The 27,831-nt window shown below is 45.0% G+C and overlaps 3 protein-coding genes across 5 annotated transcripts in view; 2 read left to right on the top strand and 1 right to left on the bottom strand.

Annotated features, from left to right (window-relative positions):
• Positions 1-1,445, bottom strand: part of Uso1 (USO1 vesicle transport factor) — a 64,803-nt gene extending 63,358 nt beyond the window's left edge. For both annotated transcript variants that reach the window (XM_075943607.1, XM_075943606.1), the window contains exon 1: positions 1,241-1,445. In XM_075943607.1, the coding sequence (XP_075799722.1) occupies positions 1,241-1,306 (66 nt within the window). In that variant the 5' untranslated portion in view covers positions 1,307-1,445. The remainder of the gene's footprint in view (positions 1-1,240) is intronic.
• Sdad1 (SDA1 domain containing 1) overlaps positions 1-9,828 on the top strand; it is a 162,229-nt gene extending 152,401 nt beyond the window's left edge. Inside the window, exon 23 of the transcript XR_012907283.1 lies at positions 9,805-9,828. The gene's annotated coding sequence lies outside the window, so the exon portion shown is untranslated. The remainder of the gene's footprint in view (positions 1-9,804) is intronic.
• The window catches only part of G3bp2 (G3BP stress granule assembly factor 2), an 80,790-nt gene continuing 54,536 nt past the window's right edge, over positions 1,578-27,831 (top strand). Inside the window, exon 1 of one of the 2 annotated variants that reach the window (XM_075943612.1) lies at positions 1,578-1,811. The gene's annotated coding sequence lies outside the window, so the exon portion shown is untranslated. The remainder of the gene's footprint in view (positions 1,812-27,831) is intronic. The other variant, XM_075943614.1, reaches the window with a different exon arrangement.

Here is a 27,831-nt window from a genome sequence, read left to right on the forward strand (position 1 = left end):
CTTCAAGGCAAGCTCTTAATTTGTGGATCTGAGACACACAGATACCGGACAAAATATAGAAAGGCTAAAGAGATGGGCTGTGACTATGGTAATCTTAAGGAGTCCCTGGTTTTCTAGTAACAATGGTCTTGTTGCCATGTGGGAAGGGACAAGGGAAACCAAATATTGGGGCGGACAGAAAAAGAAAGAGGAGATCTGACTTTCAAATGCAGCAAAGAGCCCTGCCGGCTTTCAGCTCAGCTTTCAGCTCGGTGGCAGAACGCTAGCCTTGTATGTGGTAAGGCCCCGGATTCAATCCTCAGAGTTCCTCCATCTCCCCCAAGAAGTACTAACAGAACTTGTGGGGTTAACATCATATAAATTTCCAAAATCGCCAGTTAAGAACTGAAACACAGGGATCAGCAACAAAGTCTAGGCTTAACAGAAGGCTTACTTTTCACAGTAGGAGAAATGTAGCTCTAAGACTCTGGTCAAGTTACTTCAATTCTCTCTTCATTAGTAAAGACCCTATCCTATCTTCCAGGGTACTTTATGATCCTTCCGGATCCCCAAACAAAGGTATCACAGCTACCCAAAGCTGATCTTTAAAATGTCACAAGCGGTCATTTAAACTTATGTCAGTTTCTTTCTTTCTTTTTTAATCCCATTCACAGTAATCCCCAATGGACTATGCAAACTTTACAGTAAGTGTATCCAAACATAAAACCAAACACTGGCTTTCCGTGTCTTAGTAATTAAAAAAAATTACAAATTGTGTCACCAGGAGAGCAGTAAAGTCCCTAGAGTGGTTAGAGCGCAGATCACTACAGCGTGCAAGACAAGTATTGCCACATGACACATTTGGGTGAACCTCAAAAGTGGAGTCTGAACCACCAACCCTAAGCAAACGTCTGTCCGTACAGCCGCTGGGGCGGGAGCAGGTGGCTTTGTGCCTCCAAGAATATCGTTTTATTCTTAGCCACACGCCCTCGGCCAACAGCTGGGATCTAAGCTCCTTCCAGCCCTCCAGAGCCCGGCAGCAGCCGGCACCGAGGCCGGCCGACAGGTTAAAGGGAAAGAGGGAGGGGCCGCGGTCCGTCGGCGAACCGGGTCCCCGAAGCCCTGCTGTCACCGCGGCCCGGGCGGCCCGCCGCGTGGGGAGCTCGCGCGTCCGAGCAGGGGAAGGAAGGCGAAGAGAGCGGCGTGGACGCCCCGTTCTCGCCCAGCCCGGTCCCAGCCCTGCCCCGGGCGCTGCGCTCACCGTCTCGGCTTCTGTGTGCTGGGGTCCGGCACTCTGGCCCCCCATCACCCCGCGGAGGAAATTCATCTCGTTGCTCGGCCGCCGGCGTCCCCAGCCCCTCAGCCAAAGAAAACACGGCCGCCTCCGCCCCCGAAGGGCCTAGCCCCCCGAGCCGGCGCTCCGAACGCCCCGGCCTCCGCCACCGCCGCCTCCTCCTCAGCAGCCGCTCCGGCCCCCGGAGCCCGGAAACAGCCACCGCCGCCAGTCGCCCTGCGCATGCGCGGGGACGTGGCGTTACGTGGCGGCTCGAAGGGCGAAGGCAAAACGGGAGAGGAGGGAGCCCGGGCCCGCAGACCACGCCCACTGCCCACCACCGGACACGCCCCCTCCTCCGCCCTGCGCCGCTCGCTGTCGCTGGCCGCGGTCACCCACGTGGTCGCAGCCCAGCCCAGTCGGCTCCGGAGGATCTGATTACACTGCGCGCTTCGGCTGCTGCTGTTTTGTCGCCGAGTGGGACGGACCGCAAGCTGTCAGATCTGAGGGCTTATTTTGTTGAGTCGAAAGTGAAATTATCCTTTGGTCAGCGTGACAGGTAAGGGCGGGTCCGGGCCCCTGGAGGATTCGTTTGGTTCTTTTGGTTAAGCCGCAGGAGCGCTGTGGCCTTTTGATCCTCGTAAATTGCATTTCTTCACAGGGCTTTGTTTGGTGGTAACGGGGGTGCAAGAGACCCCTCATTCCACTACCACTGGAGGGCGCGTTTCTAAATTCTTGCTCCTCAACCCCACGAAAAGGAATTCCTAGATCTAAATACCAGGTACTCCGCTCATTTTTAAGTGTGAGAGGGAACCCCCGTCGAACCCTGCGTTTACCTCACTCTAGTAAGAAATTAGAGATAAATTGTTCCGGAGTGTCAGTTTGGTAGCCAGTAGCATAATGCTGTTGTTGGTGGTTTTTTTTTTTAATTAACTCTTGATTCCTGTATTTTCAGTGTTTTTTTTAACATGCAAAATGTCATTTTACCAAATCGGTATAGTTGTTCTTTCCAGATGAGGCTCCCGTGCTTCTGTAATAGTCTTGTAAATGTCTTGACACTGAAAGGTATTCTACTGAGCCAACTGACTCATGCATCTCTTGGTCCCAATTCCCTGTGGGTCTCAGATGTGACGTTTAAGATTAAACTCGTCTTTCCCAGCCTCCCTCAAAAAAAAAAAAAATCAGTATGCTTCCACCGCATCCCGTAGCATGCCCTGTAGGACCCTTACCCAAATAATTCCCTAAACCAGGAGGAAGCTGGACTTTGGCTTTCCACCTTCGCCTGTCCAATGTGAGTGTATAGCGTATATGTAGAGACGAGTTCTCAAATCCTTCCTTACCTCGAGTACTCTGCTTGTCAGTGTTTCTTAGTCTTTCATTTCACTCCAAGGTTCCAGCAGTAGCTTCCTAACTAGTGTGTCTACATTCAGTCCTGGCTTCCCTCAGCCCACCTGTGAAGAAGAAATATGTCAGTTGTCTTCTCAGAATTCCCCAGTGCTTCCCCAGTCTTTATAATGAAATCCAAACGCCTTAGTTTGGCAAACAGACCTGTTGGCATTACAGCTCCTGTCTCCCTCACATGCTCGACATTTTTCTCTTGCCTCAGTGTGCCCTTTGCTTCTTTGTGAGGCAGAGCCCTGCTAGGTCCTTAAGCCTCAACTCCAGCATCTCAGCAGAGAGTACTTTGACATCAAGATGCATTTCCGTGTGCAGTGGCTCTGCAGGACCTGGTGACACCGTTTGTCTATCAGCTGCCTACTCTTCTTTACCAATCCTACAGGCTGATTTTGATGGACAGGTGAACAATGGTTGAATGAGTTTGTGTGACCGGCATACCAAGGGAGAAGGTCTGTTCTGCCTGTGGCTTACAGAACGCGCACCACAAAGGCCATGGCGAGGGTTCATTTTAGTCCAAGGTCTTAAGCCTGGACACAGGGCATGGGGTACTCCTGCCAGAAGTACCGTGTGCTGAGTATTGTCCTCTGCTTGACATTTTGCCTTAGACATTTTCCATGGAGGCATTTTGTTGCAGCCTAAAAAAAGTAACCATTAAATTCTCAGCAGTTAGCAAGTAAAGCCTGTAGAGAACCTCACCTAGCAGTCTCCCTGTCTCCCTGGGCCTGACCTCGCCTCCTCCCCAAGCCTCACTTTGTCCTACCTTAAAGGGCTGAGGCGCTGATCTGATTGGAAGGGGCTTAGAGACAGCTCTTTCTGCTGTTCGGTAACGGAACACAGGACCTCGACATTCTAACAAAATTGTTTTAAGGGACAAGCCTTGTTAAAATACCTTGATTTAAACTGCTGAGGATATAGTTGTCACAACCTTGAATAATCCCCTCATTTGACCTGTTTTATTTCCTAGCAGTGTGCCTAGGGCAGGAGTACTGAGGGCAGGAAGGACCGAAGGACAGACGGTTGGGTGCCAAAGTGAAGCAGGGAAACCTTTCCGTGTTCCCCGGCCTCACAGCCTCACTTCTGTTGGTCTAAAGAGGCAGCAGAGAAGGTGTAAGCTGTTACTTATGCCCCAGGTCTGGAGCTGAAGCAGGGAGCAGCCGCGAAGGGGCCTCCTCATTTAAGAAAAGGGCTCCGAATTAATCCAGCGGTGCTGGTACTTTTAGAAGAGAGTTAGGGACAGTGACTTATTCCTGCTTGTACTTGTATGGCGGAATTCACCAACATGGTAGTTGCTTAAGAACCACTTGTTCGCTACTAAGCAAAAGCAAACATGAGGGAGCTAAGACTGACTTACACTCACGTGCTTATGACTCTGGGATTCAGGAAGAGAATGGCGTGTTTCAGTAAAATTTCCGCAGTCTAAAACTTTGAGTGGATGAGGCTAATTTTCCATTTCCTAAACCAAACCTGACCAAGAGCATCTACTAAAATTCATTATTTTGAAATCCTTTTTTTTTCCCTTAAAAATCCAATCCAATTCCTTCAGTAGTTAAACTTGCTTATCTTTTTTCTACTTTGGGTGGGGAGGAGGAAACACAGCAAAAACAATGAAACATCATTGCACAAGATTGTTATATAGCTTGGAGGGGCGGGTGGCAGACAGTTGCCTATGTCTTAGAACGGTGGTTCTCGACCTTCCTAATGCTGTGGCCCTTTAATACAGTTCTTCATGTAGTGGTGACTCCCAACCATAAAATTACTTTTGTTGCTACTTCATAACTGGAATTTTGCTGCTTTTATGAATTGTAATGAAAATGAATGATATGCAGGAGATCCGTCTGATATGCAAAAAACAAAAGGGTCATTCGACCCCCAAAGGGTTGAGAACCACTGCCTTAGGGACTGAGTAGAAGTGATCAACTGTGTTTGAAACACATCACGTTCAGGATTTTAAAGCCCTTTGGGACTCTGGAAAAGCAGTGTCTCAACACACCCTTAATATTCGTTACTGTCCAATTAACCAAGCCATATACGACAAAGTATAAATTGGTAATGAAGCAAGACCCAAGTTCACAACTAATCAATAACAGTGTCAAGTACTTGTACCCTTTATTTGCTAGTCTCTATTTAAAGGGCTTGGCATAAAAGAATCCTCCTACCAGGTGATGGAACATGCCTTTAATCCTAGCAGGCGGATCTCTGTGAGTTCCAGGCCAGCCTAGTCTACAGAGTGAGTTCCGGGACAGCCAGGGCTGTTAAACAGAGAAACCCTGTCTTGAAGGCCTCCTCCCCCGAAAAAGGATCCTCCTGGCTGTCGCTGTAGCTTGGTGTTTGAAGCACGCTTAGAGCTGGAAGCCAGCTCAGGCAAGTGTAGATCAAGCTAGTACAGCACTGTCAAACATGCCTGAAGCCCTGGGTTTGATCCCTATGATCACATCACCTTGAGGAGGTGAAGGTGGAGCTAGGAGTTTGGGGGATCAGAAGTTCAGAGTACACAGCAAGTTAAGTGATACCCTGACAGAAAAAAAAATCCCACAAACAAACAAGCAAATTTTCCTACATAGACAGAAAGCTTGTTTAGCATTTGTGTGGCTCTGGATAATGTTAAAATAATGTTAATTTTTGTTTTTTTTTAGTTTGTATTTTGTTTGTTTGAATGTTTTGTTGTGTTTTCTGAGGCAGGGTTTTACTCTGTGTAACTCAGGTAGGTTAGCCTTGAGTCCACATTCCGAGTGCTGGAATTACAGATGTAGAGTCCACATCCCGAGTGCTGGAATTACAGATGTAGACCCGGTAATAATTGGCTCAGTCTTCACAGCAGCAACCTGATGACAGATAGTGTTGTTAGCTCTGCTTTAGAGATGGAAAAATAAGAGCATTGGCCTTGACCAGTGGTGTCCTGCTGGGGCTTGGCAGAGATGTTAATTTGACCAGCGGTGTCCTGTAGAATTGGCAGAGATGAACAGGAGCTGGCATCTGGCTCCAAAGCCTGCATGCCTGTGTGCTTTTACGCGGTCCCTCTGGAGTCAACACAGTGGCCAGCTGTCCACATGGCCCTCCATAATCTGACTTGGATTTTGTAGCTGTATTTTTCCTTTTTTGGAAGCTGGCTTCTTCATTTGCCTAGAGGCATGTGTCACCCTCTTGCCCTCTTTAAGTTTGCTCAGATGTCACACAGGGCTCTACTGCCTCCCTCTGCTAGGCTCATGCTTTCTCTGTCACTCCTGTAAGGTGCAGCCTGCCAAAAGAAGGACATGAGCTTAGCCTTTGTAAGCGGAGGAAATGTGCATTGCGGGATCCATGGAATACAGTATATATACTATAGAAATATACTGTGTATATTTCACATGGAATATAGTATATATACTATAGAAATATACTGTGTATATTTCACATGGAATATAGTATATGTACTATAGAAATATACTGTGTATATTTCACATGGAATACAGTATATATACTATAGAAATATACTGTGTATATTTCACATGGAATACAGTATATATACTATAGAAATATACTGTGTATATTTCACATGGAATACAGTATATATACTATAGAAATATACTGTGTATATTTCACATGGAATACAGTATATATACTATAGAAATATACTGTGTATATTTCACATGGAATACAGTATATATACTATAGAAATATACTGTGTATATTTCACATGGAATACAGTATATATACTATAGAAATATACTGTGTATATTTCACATGGAATACAGTATATATACTATAGAAATATACTGTGTATATTTCACATGGAATACAGTATATATACTATAGAAATATACTGTGTATATTTCATCTTCTTTTCTCTGATCCTCTCTGACTCCTCGAATTCTAACCCCATTAGAGCAAAGATTTCAGTCCTTTTGTAAATTGTTTTACCCCAGTGTGTTGCATAATATCTGACCCATAGGGACATCTAATAACTAATCCCCCAAATAGGAGATTCCCATTTTGGACTTGTGTACAGAGAAGATTCAGTAGTTTACCAAGCATGGCATGGCATGGCAGCCATACTAATTCAGGATTCTTGGTTTCTCTTTCTTTCTTTCTTTCTTTTTATCAAAACTTAAAAAAAAATTTTTTTTGTTTATGGGACTGGAGAGGTGGCTCAGCGGTTAAGAGCACTGGCTGCTCTTCCAGAGGACCCAGGTTCAGTTTCCAGCAACGTGGTAGCTTACAGCCTCTATAACTCCAGTTTCAGGGGCTCTGATGACCTCACAAAGACATACATGCAGGTGAAACACCAATGCACAGGAAGCAGAAATGGTGTAAGAGGTCCTTCTGTTTGTGTGTTGCTTTCATTGGTTAATTAATAAAGAAAATGCTTGGCCTGATAGGGCCAAACTTAGGTAGGCAGGGAGACAGAACTGAATTCTGGGAGGAAAAAAGCAGAGTCAGAGAGAGCTGCCATGGAGCTGCCAGGTCAGACATGCTGAATCTTTCCCGGTAAGCCACAACCTCGTGGTGATATACAGATTATTAGATATGGGTTAAATCAAGATGTGAGAGTTAGCCAATAAGAGACTAGAGATAATGGGCCAGGCAGTGTTAAAATGAATACAGTTTCTGTGTTGATTATTTCAGGTGTAAGCTAGCGGGACAGCCAGGACCAAAAGCAGGCCCTCTGTCCCTCAACATAGAAATAAATAAAATCACTTTAATTTTTATTTATGCATGTGGTTGTTTGCATGTATGTCTGTGCACCAATATGCGCAGTGCTTTTGGGGGCCAGAAGAGGGCGTTGGATCCTCTGGAACTAGAGTTAGAGGCAGCCTAGGTGCTGGGTATCAAATCCTAGTCCTCTGCAAGAGCATCCAAGGCTCTTAACCACTGAACCATCGCTCCAGATCCTGTTTATTTATTTTTCTTTTTGAGACAGGCTGGTGTTGAACTTACTACCTAGCTGAGTTTGGCTTTAAATTCCTAATCCCTTCCTTTTCCTTCCAAATGCAGGGATTTCAGGTGTACACCATCATGCCTGGCTTGAAAATTTTATTAATATGGTAAATTTTGTTTATAGCTATGTTAGTGGCCTTCGATGATTAAATGGATAGTTAACCTTTATCAGATGTAAATATAAACATGTGTAGAAAGAAGGGCTTACCTGTTTAGCATTAAATCTCAGTTCAATTTCTCTGTGTCCAATACATCTTACTTTAAGATCTACTATACTTTGGGTTGGAGAGATGGCACGGCGGTTAAGAACACTTATTATTCTTATAGAGGACCCAAGTTTCATCTCCAGCACCTACATGGCAGCTCACAGCCATTTGTAACTCTAGTTCTGGGGCACTGCACATCCTCTTCTGGCCTCTGCTGGCACAAGCCACACACATGGTGCACAGACACACAGGCAGGCAAAACACCCATATACATAAAATAATTAAAATTAAAAAAAAAAAGATTTTAGTTGCTCCAGACAGCTGGCCTTTTGCTTTCTCTGCCTTTGTGTAGAGCAGTGATGCTTGTTGTCATGTTGAGTCTTCCCACGGTAGTGATGTCTTCCTGGAAATGCTCTCACTGATAAGCCCAGAGATATGATTTACTCAACTCCAGGGTCCTTCTTAATCCATCAAGTTGACAGTCAAGTTTGATCATCAGAGGCTGTAATCCTGGCACTTAGGGGGTGGAGGCAGGAGGATCAGGAGTTCAAAGCCAGCCTATGCTAGATAGTAGAAGTGAAGCCAGCCTACGATGCATGAGATTCTGTTGCAAAACAAAACAAAAAACTGTTAACTGTCATGCATAGGTAACCTAAAATATGCAGAAGGGTGTTTAGGAAAGTTTCCTACCACTTTTTGGTCACCCAGGCAGTTAACATAAGCAATTGTATATTCATGCACAATTCATCCATATACAATTGTGTGTGTGTAAGTGTAATAATGTTTTTGTTAATAATACAATTAACCCATTGTTCTCTATCTTTTCTTCCTCTTTGATGACCTGGAGAGTAAATTCAGAGTACCACCTCGTCTGGAAAATTGCTCACCACCCCTGAGATGGCCCTATTCGTCTCTATTTAACGTAGCTGTAGCTTGGTGATTGTTCTAGATCAGTCTAAAGGAAGTGTCCTCATTTGCTCTCAATATCTTTGAGATGGGGTCTCATGTATCCCAGGCTGGCCTCAAAGTCACGGTGTAGTATGAGGATGGCTTTGAACTTCTGATCCTCCAGCATTCACCTCCCATGTGCTGGGGTTTCAGTTGTGTGCACTATGGCATTCCTTATTCATGCAGTGCTAGGGACTGGGCACGGAACCTTGTGTGTGCCAGGCAAGCGCTCCACCAGCTGCTCCAGCTCCAGAAATCAAACCCCTCAAGACCCTCTCCAAAGTGTTGTTAAGCTCTGGGAATCCTGTTAGAGAAAGGGTCAGGGTCCGTTCACAGCCTTCTCCAACTGACTGGATTTCTAATACTTCCTGTTTTGGAATGTTGGGCAATCACCCTTATCAAGCGATGTGAAATGTGACCGACGCCAGGACTTGGGATAGCTGGGATACAGTGCATGCCCTCAAGTCCAAGCTTCTTGCTCCACCTCTAAAAAGGAAATGGAGTTGTTCCCTCCCTGCTGAGGTTTGTTAGATAACAGTGTTTGCGACACAGTGAGTGAGGACCCAGCTCAGCCTTGGTGTGTCTTGTCATTTTCTTAAGAACTGAACTTGCACAGATCTTGCCCTGTAATAGAAACAACTCAACTCTATTGGGTCCCATTACTAAGAAGTCTACTCCCTCAGATGTGGCTTAATCTGGGACATCAAGAAATTTCCCTTAGGATGTGGGCTTTCAGTATTTCTGGTTAGGGTTAGGGTTAGGGTTTCAGGGTTTAGATTTAGGGTTTCTTTGTTTTTGCTCCACAGAGGGGAAAGGTGGCTGTGGGACTATGATCTCTCAGGTTCAAGTTCATCAAGAAAGATTCTAATCTCCCAGTAATCCCAGCCAGAATCTCCCTTGTGCTCCTTGACTCTAGTTGGATCATGTGACTATGTGTTGTCATTTCCTGTAGTCCTGGGTTTGAGATGTTCTGACTGTCCTTCTAAAGCAGGGAGTGGCAGTCCAAAGCTCATCCTAAAATGCATGGAAAATGGATGTCCCTTAAGAGAAAGCGGGAGTTCTGTGCTTATCAGTAAGAACATCAGTGGGGGTTGGAGAGATGGCTCAGAGGTTGAGAGTACTGGATGCTCTTCCAAGAGGTCCTGAGTTCAATTCCCAGCAACCACATGGTGACTCACAACCATCTGTATTGAGATCTGGTGCCCTCTTCTGGCGTGCAGGCAGAACACTTCATATATAAGAAATAAAAAAATAGGGCTGGAGAGATGGCTCAAAGGTTAAGAACTCTGGCTGCTTTTCCAGAGGTCATGAGTTCAATTCCCAGCAACCACATGGTGGCTCACAACCATCTATAATGAGATCTGGTGCCCTCTTCTGGTTTGCAGGTACACATGCAGGCAGAATACTGTATGCATAATAAATAAGTAAACAAAGAAACAAATAATTAAATACATTTAAAAAAGAAATAAAAAATAGATAGATAAAAGAAAACTAATAGATATTCTCATTGCCCTCAGTGAACGGAACCATTGGCTAGTTCTTTTTTTTTTTAAACATTTATTATTTGTTTGCTTGTTTATTTGGGAGGCATGGGGAGTATGTGTGCCACAAAAAGTGTGTGTGGCGTTCAGAGGACACCTTTGGGGGAACTGGTTCTCTCTTCCCATCATGTGGTTCCTGGGGATGGAACTCAAGTTGTCACGCTTGGCAGCAAGCACTTTTGCTGAGCTGCATCTCGAGCCCCTTGTCGGGTTTTAAAATCTTTACTATCATTGTTATTAGTACTACTGTTATTAGTCATGTGTGTGGGTGTTTTGCCTGCAGGTGTGTCTGTGTACTGCATGTGTGCAGTACTTTGAGAGCCAGAGGAGAGTGTCAGACCCCCTGGATTTGGAGTTACAGGTGGTTGTGAGCCACCAGGCAGGTGCTGGGAATTGAACTCAGATTCTCGCGAAGAGCAGCAAGTGTTTCTGACTGCTGCCACGGGCAGAGCCATCTCTCAAGAACCTAATTGTTTTTATGATACCTTTCCAGCAAAGCCACAGGCACATGCCGGCCTCAGCTCTGGGGCTTTGCAGAAGGTTCTGCAGATGATACTGCCTTTTGATGAAAGGAATTCGTGTTGCGTTTTCTATCTGCAAGGAGCTCTAAACCTTTTTAAAAAATGTGTCTTCCTGGTGATGTTTCTAAGTTTAAGAAAATACAATAAATAGAAGTGCTTGCTTGTAGGAAATCTAAATTAGGAATCCCAAGCTATATTTTTATAAAACTATTGAAGAATGAGTTTAGGGGATCCAAGCCTAGCACTTTTGCTTTTGTGGGGCATTTGACCATCACCTCCCCACCCCCGTTGCCTTCTCTCTTTCCATACAGCTGGCTGAACAGGCAGGTCCTAAGCACTAAAGACCTGGGATTAGCATCTTTATTGTCCCATTCCATAGCTAGACCAAGCCTTTGAAGTTCTCATTGGCTGATGCCAAGATTCCATGGAAGTATAAGATGATTTATTATGGAGTCACAGCCTCTTTTCCAGCAAGCCTGGGTTACGGGGCAAGTTGCTGGTGTCTTACTTGCTGGTGGCCTATGTGAGGATATGCCAGACTGAATATCAAGGCTGTCTATTTCTTGAGAACAGAATATAGTCTGTGCTTCTGGGACTAGGAGCTTCTGAAACTAGCCAGCCTTCACCTTCAAAGTGCCCTCCCTCTCCTCAATTCCAGGTTTGTTTGGTTTTTAAAATTTTAATCCACACCCAAGAGAGAGAGAGAGAGTGAGTGAGTGAGAGAGAGAGAGAGAGAGAGAGAGAGAGAGAACTGGGGATCCGACCTAGGGTTGAAATCATGCTAAGCTTACTGTTTGCCACTCACCTACATTCCCACCCACCAATTCTAATTCTTTAATGGAGTTGATTATGGGGTGCCAATGCCTTATGACTAGTGACCACACTCTCCAAGAGCTCAGTTGAATAGCTCGCAGGTATTAGACAGAGAATCAGTGGTGTAGAAGGGTCATCTGTCTATGTGTTACTTTCATTGGTTAATAAAGAAACAGCCTTGGCCTTTTGATAGGCCAGCCCTTAGGTGGGTGGAGTAGACAGAACAGAATTCTGGGAGGAAGAAAGCAGAGTCAGGAAGACACCATGAAGCTCCAGTCCGAGATGGACGTAAGTTAGAATCTTCCTGGTAAGCCACTACTTCGTGGTGCTACACAGATTATTAGAAATGGGTTAATCAAGATGTGAGAGTTAGCCAGTAAGAGGCTAGAAATAATGGGCCAGGCAGTGTTTAAATGAATACAATTTGTGTGTTGTTATTTCGGGTGTAAAGCTAGCCTTGCGGGTGCCGGGCAGGACAAAAAGCAGGCCTGCTCGCCTCATCACTACAAATCAGGAACTGTCATAGACAGGTACATGGAAGGCAGAAGAGGTTGGGTGTAGACATTACTCTCTGCTAACTACTCTGGAGGCCCTGGATAGTGGCATAAGAGGTGGAACAGTGAGAAGAACCTGCACCAGGAGGCAGAAGCTTGCCTTTGGTCTCTCTTCTCTGTGGCTGGGCATTAGCATATTGCTCGTGTCCATTCTGTGGCTCTACATAGGATTCAGCAGAGCATGCTGGGAAATCAAAGGAATTTTGCATTGGATTATGTTTCTAGCCGCAAGGTAGATATGGTGGTTGGAATGAGAATAGCCCCCGTAGGCTCATATTTGAATGCTTAGTCCCCAGGTAAGCACCATATGAAAGGATTAGAAGGATTGGGAGGTGCAGCCTTGTTGGAGGAAGTGTGTCACTGGGGGTGAAGCCCATGCCATGCTTTCTTGTCCTATGGCTGAGGAAGTAGCTCTCAGCTACTGCTCTAGGACCTGTCTGCATGCCACCACATCCCTGCCGTGATGATGATGGACTAAGCTTCTGTAACTGTAAGCAAGTCCCTAATTAAATGATTTCTTTCTAAGAGCTTCCTTGGTCATAGTGTCTCTGCACAGCAATAGAACATTGACTGAGACAGTAAATAAAAAGCTATACGAGCCCCTAACTTACCCTCCTCACCCACTTCTCTCCACCTACCACACGTCTCTCTGAGACAGGGCCACAAAGTCTGTGACACCCAAAGAGATCCAGAGATAAGTCCTAGAAAATGTACCAAGTCTTTTGTATCTACTGGGTATTTGTAAAATACCTGGGATCCAGGCTGACTAGATTGCTTAGGAGGTAAAGGTGATTGCCACCTGATGATACAGGCCTGGTGACCTGAGTTCCATCCCCTGTACCTGTCTAGAAATGGAAGGAGAGAACCGTCTCCACAGAGCTTTCCTCCTAACCCCACATGTATATGGTGTCATGTGTGTACCAACACATACATCGTACATTCCCATACATAATTGGAAAAAAAACCCAGCCAGATGGTGGTGACACACACTTTAATCCTAGCACTTGGGAGGCAGAGGCAGGCGGATCTCTGAGTTTGAAGCCAGCCTGGTCTACAGAGTGAGTTCCAGGACATCATGGGCTACAGAGAGAAGCCCAGTCTCAAAAAAAAAAAAAAAGATTGGTACATGCCTTCAGTCCCAGCTTTGGGAAAGTAGAGGCACAAGGATGTAGGCCATCCAGAGCTAAGTGAGGCCCTATCTCAAAACAAGCACCATCCAAGATCTCAGGTCTTGCAGCGGCCATTCTCCTTCCCAAAAGGCTGCTAACTAGGTCTGAGCCTAGAATCTGGGCCAGAGCAAATGACGATACTGGTATTTTGGTACTAATTTGATGGTATGGCAGGTGTCAGGATCTTTCTTTTTAAAAAGTTCAGAATCCACGCCATTTTAAACAAAGCAGGGCAGAGACAGGTTTAGCGCATTTCATTTGAGTCTATATTAGCTCTTAACCACTGAGTCATCATCCCAGTCCCTGGCTAAGCACCATGGGGTGGAGGGGATCCAAAGTAATTTTCTCAAGTCCATAGTTCCAAAGGGGCAGGAATGCACTGAAAACTGAAATCTGTCTAGGTTTGGAAAGGAAATGTGCCTAAAGCCCTGGCCTCAGCCTGTGGAATAGGAGCAGGATGTCCACGCAGTCTCCCATGAGGACATGGGCGAGGACCCACAGCTCTTCCGCCTAGAGCTTTCAGAAACTCAGCCCCTACTCAGCTATGGCAAGAGCTCCCTGATGCAGCAGTTCGGGCTTTCTTCTGCCATCTGGGAAGAACGGTCCTTCCCGTTCTCCAGCCTGGCCTTCCATCTCCCAGTGAGCCATTTTGTTCCTAGAGCTTGTTTCACACAGTCCCTGCCCACCCTCCGTGTGAGGTAGACAGTCAGAAGAGCGGATGGAGAAAGGTCGGAGGGCGTCAAGACACGACTGGAAGAAGGGGAGTTGGGGAGAGCCAAGAAACTGAATGAAATTGCTGACTAATAGCTGCAGCCCGAGTCACCCACATAAATACAGTGACCTCCCCTCCCGTGCTTAAAATAGCTCACTGTACCAGAACACTGAAAAACAGATGTGCCTGGTGTTTTGAATTATTGATTCAGCAAGCATTGGGATCTCTCTCTGTCCTCTGTACCAAGCCCTGAGGTTCTCTCCCATGTATTGCTCCTTTGAGACTTTGGAATGCCTGTTCCTGTTTCACAGACTGAGGCCTGCCTGTAGTGTGGAACAGAGCAGAAAGGCATGATTTCTTCCAAACTGGACCATTTTCATTGCAATCCTGCCACTTTAGAGCTGTGGCCTTGAGAAGGTCACCACCCTCCATAAGGCCGGGAAGATGGCTTAAGAAGCACTGGTTGCTCTTGCAGAGGACCCAGGTTCAATTCCCAGCACCCACATGGCAGCTCACACCTGTCTGTAATTCCAGTTCCAAGGCTTCTGACAGCCCCACACAGACATACAAGCAGGTAAAACAACAAAGAATATAAAATTAAATCAATCTTAAAAAGATAGAAACCAGGGCGTTACACATAGTAGACCAGTGAGCTACCACTGAGCTACACCTGTAGGCCAGACTGCTGAGCTTTGCTGCCTCCACTGTGGTCCCTGTGCACCGCAGCAGAACTTCAGCGTGCCTTAGGTCAGGTACCTGGAGGTGGACAGTGCAGGATGCAGTCCCAGGATATCATGTGGGCTCCAAGTTTTGTCCTGGCAGGACACCCATATTGCTTTGTGGCTGCCTGGTAGTTGTTCTATCCCCAGCACATCCTTATTGTGGGCAGGAAAAAGGGTAAAAGTGAGGAAGCAAGAGAATTTACCAACCAAGGCTTCCCTCCCTGTCCTTCCACCCTTCTAACCTTTAAGTAGTGAGCTAACGTCAGGACCAGAGAGAGACTGCAAGAGCTACATTCAGAATTCCTCTATCCCCTTCACCCAGACCCTTCAAATGGAAGCATTCTTAATCACTTTATTCTCTGCAAATATATACATTTCCTCCTGAACCATCCCTCAGGAACTTATTGACATGCTCCCAAGGACTTCGTCAGCCGATTCCTGAAGATGAAACTCACCCTTCCTTCCTTCCTTCCTTCCTTCCTTCCTTCCTTCCTTCCTTCCTTCCTTCCTTCCTTTTTTCTTTTCTTTTTTTCCTGAGACAGGGTTTCTCTGTGTAACAGCCCTGGCTGTCCTGGAACTCCCTTTGTGACCCAGGTTTACCTTGAACTCACAGAGATCCACCTGCCTCTGCCTCCTGAGTGCTGAGATTAAAGGTGTGCACCATCACTGTCTGGTGAAATGGTTTTCTTGACACACAGTGCTGTGATCAAAGCCAGGGAATTAGCTGTAATGCTTTGCCATTATCTTCTCTACAGACCTTTATTTATTTATTTTTTTTATTTTTTCTGTAGTTTTGCTAAATACCTTTAATGTTGTTGTTATTGTTTTGGTCCTGAACTAACTGTTTCATTTAAATCTTCTGTTTCTTTAGTTGTCCTTAATCAAGAATGATTTCTTAATGGGCAGTGGTGGCACATACCTTTAATCCCAGCACTTGGGAGGCAGAGGCAGTTGGATCTCTCTGAGTTCAAGGCCAGCCTGGGCTACAAAGAGAGTTCCAGGACAGCCATTACACAGAGAAATCCTCTCTCAAACAAAAACAGAAAGCAAAACAATAACAACAAACATCAAAAGAATAATTTTTCTTAGAAAGAGAAGAAGAATTTCTTGCAGGGGTTAGGGGTGGGGTTAAAGAGGTGGCCCATTGGTTTAGAACACTTGCTGCTCTTTTGGAGGACCTATGCTTTGTTCCCAGTACCTTTGTGGCAGGACACAGCCATCTATAACTTCAGTTCCAGAGAACCCAGTGCCTTCTTCTGACCCCCATGGCATCGGGCATACAAGTGGTACATGTACATGTATTCAGGCAAACATTGTACACATAAAATAAGAACGATTCCTTGGGCTGGTGAGATGGCGCAAAGGTTAATTAACAAGCGTTTCTCTTCTTCCTGGGGACCAGGGTTCAGGTCCCAGCAGCTATGTCAGGTGACTTCCAGATGCCACTGTAACTCCAACTCCAGGGGATCTGATGCCTCCTTTTGGCTTCCTCAGGCACTTACGTGCCCCTGCACATACACATATACAACTAATTAAAAAATAAAATCTTTTTTTAAAGATTTATCATGTATACATATATTTATTATATGTGTTTATATATGTTCTGTATGCATGTATGCCTGTAGGCCAGAGGAGGGCACCAGATCTCTTTACAGATGGTTGTGAGCCACCATGTGGTTCCTGGGAATTGAACTCAGGACCTCTCGAAGAACAGGCGGTGCTCTTAACCTCTGAGCCATCTTTCCAGCCCCCCAAAAAATAAAATCTTTTTTTTTTTTTTTTTGGTTTTGGTTTTTCGAGACAGGGTTTCTCTTTGGTTTTGGAGCCTGTCCTGGAACTAGCTCTTGTAGACCAGGCTGGTCTCGAACTCACAGAGATCCGCCTGCCTCTGCCTCCCGAATGCTGGAAAAAATAAAATCTTAAAGAAAATAAAAGAATAGTTTCTCTCTTTCCCTGCCTTTCACGGTCTTGACATGGAGTGTCCAGTGTAGAATGTTCCTCCACTTTGCTTTGTCTCTTCTTGTTCAGCCTCATGTTCAGAGAGTCTCCACAACTGCAGTTCTCATATCCCACAGAAGGTTCAACACGTCTAATTTCTCCATTATTAGTGATGGTGTATTTTTTGTTTTGTTTTGAGAGAGTATCACATAGCTCAGGCTGGCTTTGAACTTGCCAGATAGCTAAAGACGACCTTGAACTCCTCCTGTCTCCACCTCTCAGGTGCTGGTTTTAGTAATTAATAAGTCACATTGGTGGTGTGGGTGGGCATGCTTACGTATCCTATTTCTTTCCAAACCTTTACCTGGGAGTGGGGTGTGTTTGTCTGTCTGTGTGTCTCTCTCAGTGTGTGTCTGTGTGTATGTCCATCTGTGTGTGCATGTGTATATTGTTTTGTTTTTATGGTGCTGGGAATAGAACCTAGGGCCTTGTACATTCTAGGCAAGTACTCTAACACTGAGCAAAACACCCAGCACCATGAGTAGGCTCTTTCCTACTTCCCTAATGATACTCTGCCTCCCATGTGGGAAAGCTTTCCAAGAAGCAGTCTTTTGACTTCCGCCCATTTTGCTAAGAATTGTATCCGATTTTAGTTGGGAGAATGACTGAGACATGTATTGCTTTGTTGCTGTGTTTTAGTATGTGCATCTTAATAGAAAAAAGAAAATGGCCCCAATGCTGCCAGTGCTGGTGCGTACTTTAATGTCAGCAACTGGGAGGCAGAGACAGGAAGAGCAGTGTGAATCAAGGTCAGCCTGGTCTTCTAGGACAGCTAGGACTGTATAAAGAGATCCTGTCTCAAACAAAACAACCAATAACAACAATACTCCAAACCACGTAGATGGAAATAACAACATGTTCCGATAAAAACTAGGCTCAGAGTTCTTCATATTTGAATCTTTTCTCCTCCCTCTCTGGCCCAGACAGCTGATCTCTTCTGAGTTCGTGATTATTGCTTATTCCCCCAAGGATCATAGTCTGGAAAGACCTTGAAAGGGAAAATGGTCAGAGAATAATGACACTTGCTCAGCTTTATAAATAAACACAGTCAGTGTGATTCTTTGTAGTTTTATAAAATATTTAACAAAGAAAGGGGGAACTGTAAAAATGTTTTCCTCTCCTGACAGTCCTAAGAGTTGGGATTTTAAAATTGCCTTGCCGCTGAGTTAGTTTGAACGAGCATGAACATTTAATGATGATTGACAGGAGAATCTCACTTCACTTAACTGCAACTTTTACACTGAATGTCATGAAATGATAATATCAGTACATGACAGAAATAAAGTACGGTACTAAGAAAGGAACAAACCAGGTTTGAATTACATATATGGAATGATCATAGCTTGTTTAAATAAATATATAGGGGATGGAAAGACAGCTCAGTAGTTAAGAGTACTTGCTGCTTTTTTAGAGGACCTGGTTCAATCCCAGCACTTTAGTATGGGTTCACAAACACCTGTAACTCCAGTTCCAGGTCTGATGGCCTCTTCTGACCTCCTCTGGCCCTGTCAGCATGCAGTACACAGACAAACTTGCAGGCAGAACACCCATACACATCAAATAAAAACCAAAACATGTCCATGAGCGAAACTTAGACGTGCAGTAAGGTGTGAACAAAGAATAAGGCCCGGCATGATGGTGCACACCTTCAATCCTGGTGCTTGGAAGGCAGAAGCAGTTTTGTGAGCCTTGAGAAATCTCTGAGTTGAAGGCTAGTCTGGCCTCTTATTTATTTATTTATTTTATTTATTTATTATGTATACAATATTCTGTCTGTGTATGCCTGCAGGCCAGAAGAGGGCATCAAACCCCATTACAGATGGTTGTGAGCCACCATGTGGTTGCTGGGAATTGAACTCAGGACCTTTGGAAGAGCAGGCAGTGCTCTTAACCTCTGAGCCATCTCTCCAGCCTCCCTAGTCTGGCCTCTTTAGTGAGATCTCGGACACCACTGCTATGTAGAGAAACCCTGTCTCAAAAAACAGCAAAACAAAACAAGTAGTTTTTTTTTTTTTTTTTTGGTTTTTCAAGACAGGGTTTCTCTGTGGTTTTGGAGCCTGTCCTGGAACTAGCTCTTGTAGACCAGGCTGGTCTCAAACTCACAGAAATCCGCCTGCCTCTGCCTCCCAAGTGCTGGGATTAAAGGCGTGCGCCACCACCACCCGGCAAAAACAAGTAGTTTTATTTTGGGGTCAGGCATGGTGGCGCTTGCCTTCAATCCTAGAACTGATTGTTCTAGGCAGAGTGACAGAGGCAGGCAAATCTGTGTGTTCAAGGCCAGTCTAGTCTACATAGCAAGTTCCAGTCCAGTCCACAGTAAGAACTTACATAAAAAAAAACCCAAAACAAAAAACAAAAATTAATAATAATAAAAGGCAAGAATAGCAAAACTAATATCTTTATGGGAAGATCCTGGGTGATTTTTCTTTATATTGTTAATAATTTCTAGCTTTGTTTTTCCTTTTGAGATAGGGTCTCACTGTGCAGCTGGCTGACCTTGAACTTACAGACATCTTTCTTCCTTTGTGCCTGGCCCCTGCTGCTTTATTTTTACTTTCTTAATAATCACAAATAACAGACTCATAAAACATATCCATCAGAAACAGCTGTGGAAGAGAAGCGTCTTTGGAGTCCTGCCAAGTCCACTAATTGACTTTCAAGGAGAGCCAGGGACTTTGAATGTGGCTGGTGCCTGAGCCCAAGTGTCACGCCCTCTCGTTCCTTCCTTCTGGTCTTCCCTGCGCTCATCTTGTTATTCCTCCTTTAGCTGTCGGGTAGACCACTGGATCAAGAGACAAGACGAGATTAAGAAAGAAACAGTTTGATTTATTAGGAAGAACTGTAAGGCCAAAGAGACAGGGTCAACTCTGGCATTACTGTATTTATTCAACAACCGTGGGCTGAGAGCTGTAATGATTAAAACAGACAAAATTACTGCCTTTATGAAAGTTACATTTTGGAGCAGGAAAACCATGTGACTTAAGAGGTCCTGGAAAGATGCCTGGATCAAAAAACATCCATCTGCCCTGTCACCTGCCTCATGAAAGATGATGTCATTTGGAACTTAGCCTTTTGGGTGAATGGCCCCCTTTGACAGTGCAAGCATCCATGGAAAGAGTACCAGTCCTGTGAGGCTGTGTGAACCTGTTGTGTTGTTTCTCGCGATAGCTGAGAGAGCCATGTAGGAACAAACATTATTTTTAAGATTTATTTATTTATGTAGACAGTGTTCTGCCTGCATGTGTCCCTGCAGGCGAGAAGAGGGCACCAGATCTCATTATAGATGGTTGTGAGCCACCATGTGGTTGCTGGGAATTAAACTCATGACCTCTGGAAAAGCAGCCAGAGTTCTTAACCTTTGAGCCATCTCTCTAGCCCTATTTTTTTATTTCTTATATATGAAGTGTTCTGCCTGCATGCCAGAAGAAGGCACCAGATCTCAATACAGATGGTTGTGAGTCACCATGTGGTTGCTGGGAATTGAACTCAGGACCTTTGGAAGAGCAGCCAGTGCTCTTAACATCTGAGCCATCTCTCCAGCCCCCAGGAGTGACCATCTTAAGTGAATTAGACCTGTAGGTACTAATGATCCAGGAAGAGTGAACCTGAGTGGGTTCCAGAGAAGGCTGTGGAGGCTCCTGCAGGAAGACATGGCTCGGGAAAGGCAAGGCGTGGCAGTGCAGTAAGATTGGTAAGACTCAGAATGAACCCTGTCCTTAAAGGATTAGCGTGTCTTGGTGGGAGACTGAGCTCATCAGCTCTCTCCTGAAGGTCAAGTGTCTAGAGAGATCATCTTATAATCTGGGCATTCCTGAGGGACATGTCTGTGGCCTTCTGATGTACGTCACAGCAGCAACTGTTTCTAGAATGCTCCTCTCCCTTAGAACATGTACAGGAATGAGTAAGTCAGTAACAGCTCCCTGCGGGATACATACAGGCCTAACTCATGGATGACTTCTTAAATCATATATAACCTCTAGTTCACATTGAAAGATACAATTTTAATTGAGACAAGATCTCACTTTTTTTGCATGGAATTTGCTATGTATGCCAGCAGGCCTCAAACTCAGAGTTTCACTTGTCTCTGCCACCAAACGCTGGGAGTAAAGGCACCATCCTTAGTTAAGGTTCTTTTCCTTACTTATATGTATGTGTGAGTGAATGCAGCGTGTGTATGGATGACCTGCTGTGGGTGCTGGGAATCAAACTCAGGTCCCCTGGAAAAACAGCAAATACTCCTAACCACTGGGCCATCCTTCCAACCCCTCTTTATTTTTTCACTGTCAGACCTCCGAGTTCCTTATATGACAGAGGCTTTGCTGACTCTCCACATGCATCTCACTTCCAGCTACCCCACCATCCTGGCCTCCTGAAACTTCTCACTTGCGAAGGACCTCTGTGAGGACTTGGGGGTCTGACCTGTTTGCCTTTTGGGTCAGAGAAGGGGTGGTTGTGCGATACACAGCCATCTTCAGGGATGTAGTCAAGAGGTACTCATGGCAGCATTTCTGTTCTGCAGTGTGTACAGTACGTGCCCGCATGCGTGCGTGAGTGCTGCATGCCCGTCTGGGTCAGGTTTCATAGTTTCTTGCTTAAGCCTCTCCGTGTGATCCACTTTATCTGGACCTTTGGCCTCACTGCCATTAAAGCTGCAATTGCCTTGTCTATGTAGACTCCAGGCCAAACTCAGCAAAGACTCACAGCTCAGCTCTCAGCTCGGGCTCGCCTTCCTGGCAATCTTAGTCTGATCGATAGCACGGCTCCTATTTCCTGTGTTAGTTTTTGGCTTAGTTTGTAAATGTAAGGATGTGGGAGGGTTATGAATCTGCTATGTCTTACCGTGAAAGCATTCCGGAATCATCTGTTTTATGTGAGCACAGTTCCAGTTAGCATCATTTCTAATTGCTCCTGACCACAGTGCTGAGCTCTTTATGTAGACCGTCTCCCTCAGCTTGCCTGCTTTCACCTAGTTCCTTCATTTCTTTGTTTTGTGTTTGGAGACAGCCTCACACTGTGGTCCAGCCTGGATCGGAATTCCTTTGTAGGCCTTAAGCTTGCGCCAGTCCTCAAGCTTCAGCTCCCTAAATGTGAGACACTACGCCTGGCTTCATCTTTGACTTGCTAGTTTTCTGGGAGCTGAGGATCAAACACAGGGCCTCATACAAACTACTGAGCCACATTGGCCCCTAGACCTTTTCATAGAGGAGGAGCCTATTGGAAGAGGGAAATGAAGTGATTGTGCCAGGTGACAAACCACCGAAGGATGAGGTTTGATAGGAGGTTTCTCTGTCTGGCTAGCCCCCCCACGCCTCCTCCGCCGCCCTGTCCCCCACCCTGTCCCCCGTCCCTCTTGCTTTTCCATTTCAGCCTCTAGTCATTGGCTGCTTCCGATGACTGTCTTCACTTACCTACCCAGCTGAACTATGGCTCATCTTTGTGAAATGGAAAACCAGGCAGTAAGCTCAGTGGTTCACCTCATCTTAGAATTCCCCCAGTTGTGTCTAGAGCCTCAACAAAGCTTGCTGATCTTGGCAGAAATCTTGAGAACTGGTATTTATGTGCACTGTTTTTTTGGTTTTCATTTTTTGAGACAGGGTTTCTCTGTGAAACAGTCCTAACTATCCTGGAACTCACGCTGTAAACCAGGCTGGCTTCAAACACACAGAGATCCACCTGCCTCTGGCTTCTGAGTGCTAGGATTAAAGGTGTGTGTCACTGCTGCCTGGCATATATATATATATATGTATATATATATATATATATGTGTGTGTGTGTGTGTGTGTGTCTGTGTGTGTGTGTGTGTGTATGTATGTATGTATATACATACATATATATATATATATATATATATATATATATATATATATATATGCTATCTTGCTGAGAAGTAGCAGGTCGTGCCTCACACTTCACCCTGTGCCTGTATATGCTGAGATGTTCGATAAAACTTTGCTTTACCTCCCATCCAGATCATCTCAGCCACATCTAGTTTATATTCACCCATAAAATTGAAGCCAGGGGTTATCAGAACTGATTTTTTTTTCTCAAGTTCAAATCCAGGGCAAAGTGATGGAGTTGCAGGGTATTGTGACTAATAGGCTGGCAAGCTATGGAACAGGGGAACAAGACACTGAAAATAAAATGAATAGAAGAGAAACGTCCACATTTTAAATAAAAATGAAACAACACAACAGGGTGTGGGGGTGCACATACCTTTAGTCCCAGTCCTCGGGAGGCAGAGTCGGTCAGATCTCTGCGTATTTGAGCTCACCCTGGTCCACAAAGGGAGTTGCAGGGCAGCCAGAGCTACACAGAGAAACTCTGCCTCAAAAACAACACATTTGAACTTTATAGAAATGATTCTTGTAGTCTCTTCCTGTATTGACCCGAGCATGTTTAATCTTACGTGATCCTGGAAGCTAAACAGGCCTTGCTTAGTTAGTGCCTGGCTGGGAGAATATCCCAATGGAGGGAATGTGCTGGACATGATATGAAATCACTTTATTCTCTCACACGCATGTTCCTCCCTTGTCATTTGTCTCCAATGACTGCTGCTTTCCTGTGTTGGCCTCTAGGAGGCACTGCTTCCCTGTAAATGTGGACCACAAGGTGTGCTTCTCATTATCCACAGGGCTGGGCTCTGCCTGCTAGATTTGTACGCCAGCAACTGTGAAGTGAATGATGTCATCATTGGTCAACTGGTTTATAAGCAAGGTTCTTTACCTTCCTCCGTGGCTCACTCTGGACCTTCTCTAGCCGGCTGTTATCGAACTCAGTGTGGACTGGGCTTGTTAGCCCCAGAATGCAGGGATGATCCACCAGCCCTGCTGCTAGGGGCTGGAGTAAAGTAAACCGGCCATCCTCTTCAGCCAGGTCCGGAGAGGGGAAGGGTAGTGTTTGCATTGGCTTTTCTGTTGTCATAAGCGCTGTGACCAAAGGCTGATCACTGAGGAAACCCGGAAGCAGGAACTGAAATACAAAGCATGAGGTACCCAGCTCTGTGCACTGATCTTTCCCCCTGACTTGCTCAGCCCCTGCCTATCTTCTGTAGCCCATGCCCACCTGCCCTGGGATGGTATTGTCTCTTTTGGGCTGAGCCCTCCTACATGGATTAGCAGTTTAGCAAATGCCCCGCAGACATGCTAACAGGCCCTTCGGATGGAAGTAACAGAGCCCTGGCATGCTACATATGCACTTGAATTTACTATGAAATAATTTTGTATTTATACATATACTAGCTGGAAAGCAGCCAGTAGTCATAGTAAAATCCAATTAGCTAATTCGCTAAATTAGGATGTTTACACTTTTATTTTCAAGATTAGCATTTAGTATAGGATTACAGATCTTCTTTCACTCAACTCACTTGTGCTCAGAATAAACTCTGTAAAGTGGGGAAAATGTAGTTTTTAGTTTAATACCTGTTTGACAGGACTGAGGACCAATCAGCAGTTTATTTTGGTTTGGTTTTGGTTTTTTGAGCAGAGTTTCTCTGTAGCTTTGAAGCCTGTCCTGGAACTAGCTTTGAAGCCTGTCCTGGAACTAGCTCTTGTAGACCAGCTCCAATCGGCATTTTAAAATATTGATTCACTAAACCTTAAGGTTGTAGTGAAACTAAGCATTAATGCTCCCTTACAGAGAAAATATGAATGACTTCCCACTCATTGGTCTCATAACTGTATATGCTTTCTTTGCTATAGCCTGCATGTAGGTGTTCTGAGGACCAGAGTCTTGTGTCATTGTGTATTCCTGTCTTTTATTACATCTTTCTCCCATTAAATAGTTCCACTTAGTTACTTGATTTTTTAGTAAGTATTTGTGTATGTGTGTGGACATGTTAGTGTTGGTGTTTACTCACACCCGAGGTAGGCTTATGGTGTCTTTTAGCTGTTGCTTTCTACCCATTTATTTTAAATTTTAGTTATGTGTCTGAGTGTTTTGTCTGCATGAAACTGGAGCTGCACCTGCTTTTGGGCTACCATATAGGCGCTGGGAATCAAACCTTAGCTCTTTGAAGAAACAGCCATCTCTCTCTTTCTATTTTTTTGGGCTACCATATAGGCGCTGGGAATCAAACCTTAGCTCTTTGAAGGAACAGCCATCTCTCTCTTTCTATTTTTTTGAAACCGGGTCTCTCAAGAAATCATAAGCTCATAGATTAGGTAGACTAGCTGGCTGACGTCTGCTACCCCAAGGCTGGGGTTGCTGGAGGAGGCTGCCTCCCTCAGCCAGATTTTCCCATCGGTTCTGAGGTCCTGAACCCAGGTCTTCACACTTGCCTGCCAGGAGCTCTCCCTACTCTGGGGAAATGACTGGCTCCCCAGACCAGTTTATCTCTGCTGTTCAGATTTTTCACTCCCTGATGGCATGTGTATTGGTCCTTGTCACTCTCGTTTGCTCTTTGTGGACTTTTAGATGTCATCTTTGATGTGTTCTAGACCCTGAACATTGCTTGTATTGTAATATAATCCTCATAACTACCCTGCAGACAGCTACTATTACCTCATCATTTGGCAGCAAGTGGCAGAATTTGAGGTTGAGACCCAGTTCAGCTTGAACCCACAACAGTATATAAATACATATAATCATGTCCAATGCCCAAGTGCGTTAGAATAGCTGAAATCCAAGTTTAAGTAGGCTCTTTGAGTTGACCAAGACTTACCTGTTGAAAGAATAAATAAAAAGGAAGTGAAGCGATAGCAGGTACCTGTTGGCAGGCCCTGCCACGGTATGCCATTAAGCAAACACGCCACGTGCACCAGGTAGTGCAAGAGGTTTATTGGGGGAGGGGGAGAGTGAAAGGCATGTTGGAGCGGGGACAAGAGCGAGGCAGACAAACGAAGCAAGAGAGAAAGAGGCAAAAGAGGAAAGAAGAGGCAATGAGGGGAAAGGCAAGAGAGACAAGAGAGGTAAAAAGGCAAAGATGGTGGGCGAGCTGTGCCTGGCGAGCACTGTTAAAGGGTGCACAGGTCGGCGACAAGTGATGACGTAAGTGCTGCTGCTGCTGCTGTTGCTGCTGCTGCTGCTGCTGCGGTGGCAGAAACTAACACCTGAGAGAAGAGAGACAGAGACAGAGAGAATTCAAGTGACCACGGAGGCTAGAGGTGCCAGGTCTCCCTAGAGATGAAGTAACAGAAGTTGGGAATCATTCTTGGGTCCTCTGCAAGAGCAGTGCTTGTGTGCTCTTAACCACCTAGCCATCTCTCCAGCCCCTCACTTGTGAATTTTCTTAAAAATGTATTTATGTGGCCAGGCATGGTGTTCTATATCTTTAATCCTAGCACCTGAGAGGCAGAGTTCTGAGTTAGAGGCCAGCCTGTTCAACCCAGTGAATTCAAAGACAGCCAGGGAAACAGAGAGACTTAAAAAAAAAAAAAGGTATTTATTCTGTGGGGGGGGGGCGGGAGGAAGGGAGGGAGAATGTGTGTTTTGCTTTCACGTATGTTTGTGCTCTATGTGTGTCCGGCTCAGGTGAAGCTCAGAAGAGGGTATCAGCGCCCCTGGAATTGAAGCCTGGGGATGGTTGTGAGTCATAGGTGGGTGCTGGGAACCAAACCTGGCTCTGCTGAGTCAACTCTCTAGCCTCACCAGTGAATTTTATCTTGTTACTTAAACTTCCTAAACCAGTTTCTGCTAGTGTAAAATAGAAATGATATACTGATAACTCAAATTGCTCTGGGCTTGAAAACAAGAAACTGGCCGCTGGCATTGCTTCCTCTCCCAGCACTGCTCCTAGGCACGGTAACCGACAGCTGCTTTGCTGTTTTACCATCCGGAAACAGCATTTTCTTGTCTGTACTGGGGAAGGCTTTACCTGATTCCCTTCCTCTGTGGCATTTGGTATTCCCTGAAAACAAGGCACCAGGTAGGGTGGTCCACACCATTACTCCCTGCACTCAGAGGTGAAAGAAATACTAAATTTGAGACTTTTCTATCAAATACTACACAATTTGTACTTGGGATAAGGTGTTCGAATCTTTATCTCCCCCCCCCCCCATCTTGTAAGACTTTCTGGCAATGTTTTAATCCCCTCCACCTGGTAAGACTTGTGTACTCCAAGGCCCGCTGCAGCATTCCAGGAATTTGATGCCTGGAGCTGTGATTCCCTGTCTCCCCCCACCCCCACCCCCCAACTTGGACCCAGCAGGGAAAATACTCAGCTGAGTTGAATAAAAACCAAATGCACTTCCTGTCTATGTGTGTTTGCTCTTCCTAAGCACACCCTCTTGATAAAGAGTGAAATTTGCCTTGTCTAGCCACTTCAGTTGGAGTGGTGGTCTCTTTGTAACTTGAACTTATTTCTAACTGAGGCAGGAGATTCTCTGAATTCAGCAAAGGCCGGCTTGAACTACATCCTGAGTTCAGGCCAACCAGGGCTCCATTGTGAGACTCTGTCTCAAAAACGAAACAAAAATTCAAACAAACAAAAACAAAACAAAAATACCACAATGAAATTTTTCCAGCCTTAAAGGAAAAGGAAGTGTATCAACTAATGGTGATCATTTCAAACAAGTGGATTCAGTCCTTGAAAGACAAACATTGTATCATGTGTTTTTTTCTTTTTTTTAAAAAAATATTTTTTATGGTTTATTTAACTTTATTTTATGTGCATTGGTGTGAAGGTGTCAGATCCCCTGCAACTGGATCTTCAGACAGTTGTGAGCTGCCATGTGGGTGCTGGGAATTGAACCCGGGTCCTCTGGAAGAGCAGTCAGTGCTCTTAACTACTGAGCCATTTCTCCAGCCCCATGTGTTTTTTTCTTATTTGTGGCTCCTAGATTTCATATAGTCACATATAATCATATATATGTATATATGCTTGTATACATTTATATGTGTATGTATGTATATATGTATGCATGTGTATGTGTATACATATTATGTATGTGTGTTTATATGTATGTATAAATATGTGTATGAATGTAAAAAAAAAAAACGAAACAAGCTGTAGCCTAAAGGGGTTTAGAAATTCGGGAAACCTGCTTCAGCCTCCAGAGTGCTGGAATTACAGGCATGGAGACTTGCCTTCAAGAGATCCTAGGAGTGGCCTAGCAAAAACTGGGAGGACTGGGCTCTGCGCCCCCAT

Source organism: Microtus pennsylvanicus, chromosome 12 (assembly GCF_037038515.1).
Source record: "Microtus pennsylvanicus isolate mMicPen1 chromosome 12, mMicPen1.hap1, whole genome shotgun sequence".
Lineage (NCBI taxonomy): Eukaryota > Metazoa > Chordata > Mammalia > Rodentia > Cricetidae > Microtus > Microtus pennsylvanicus.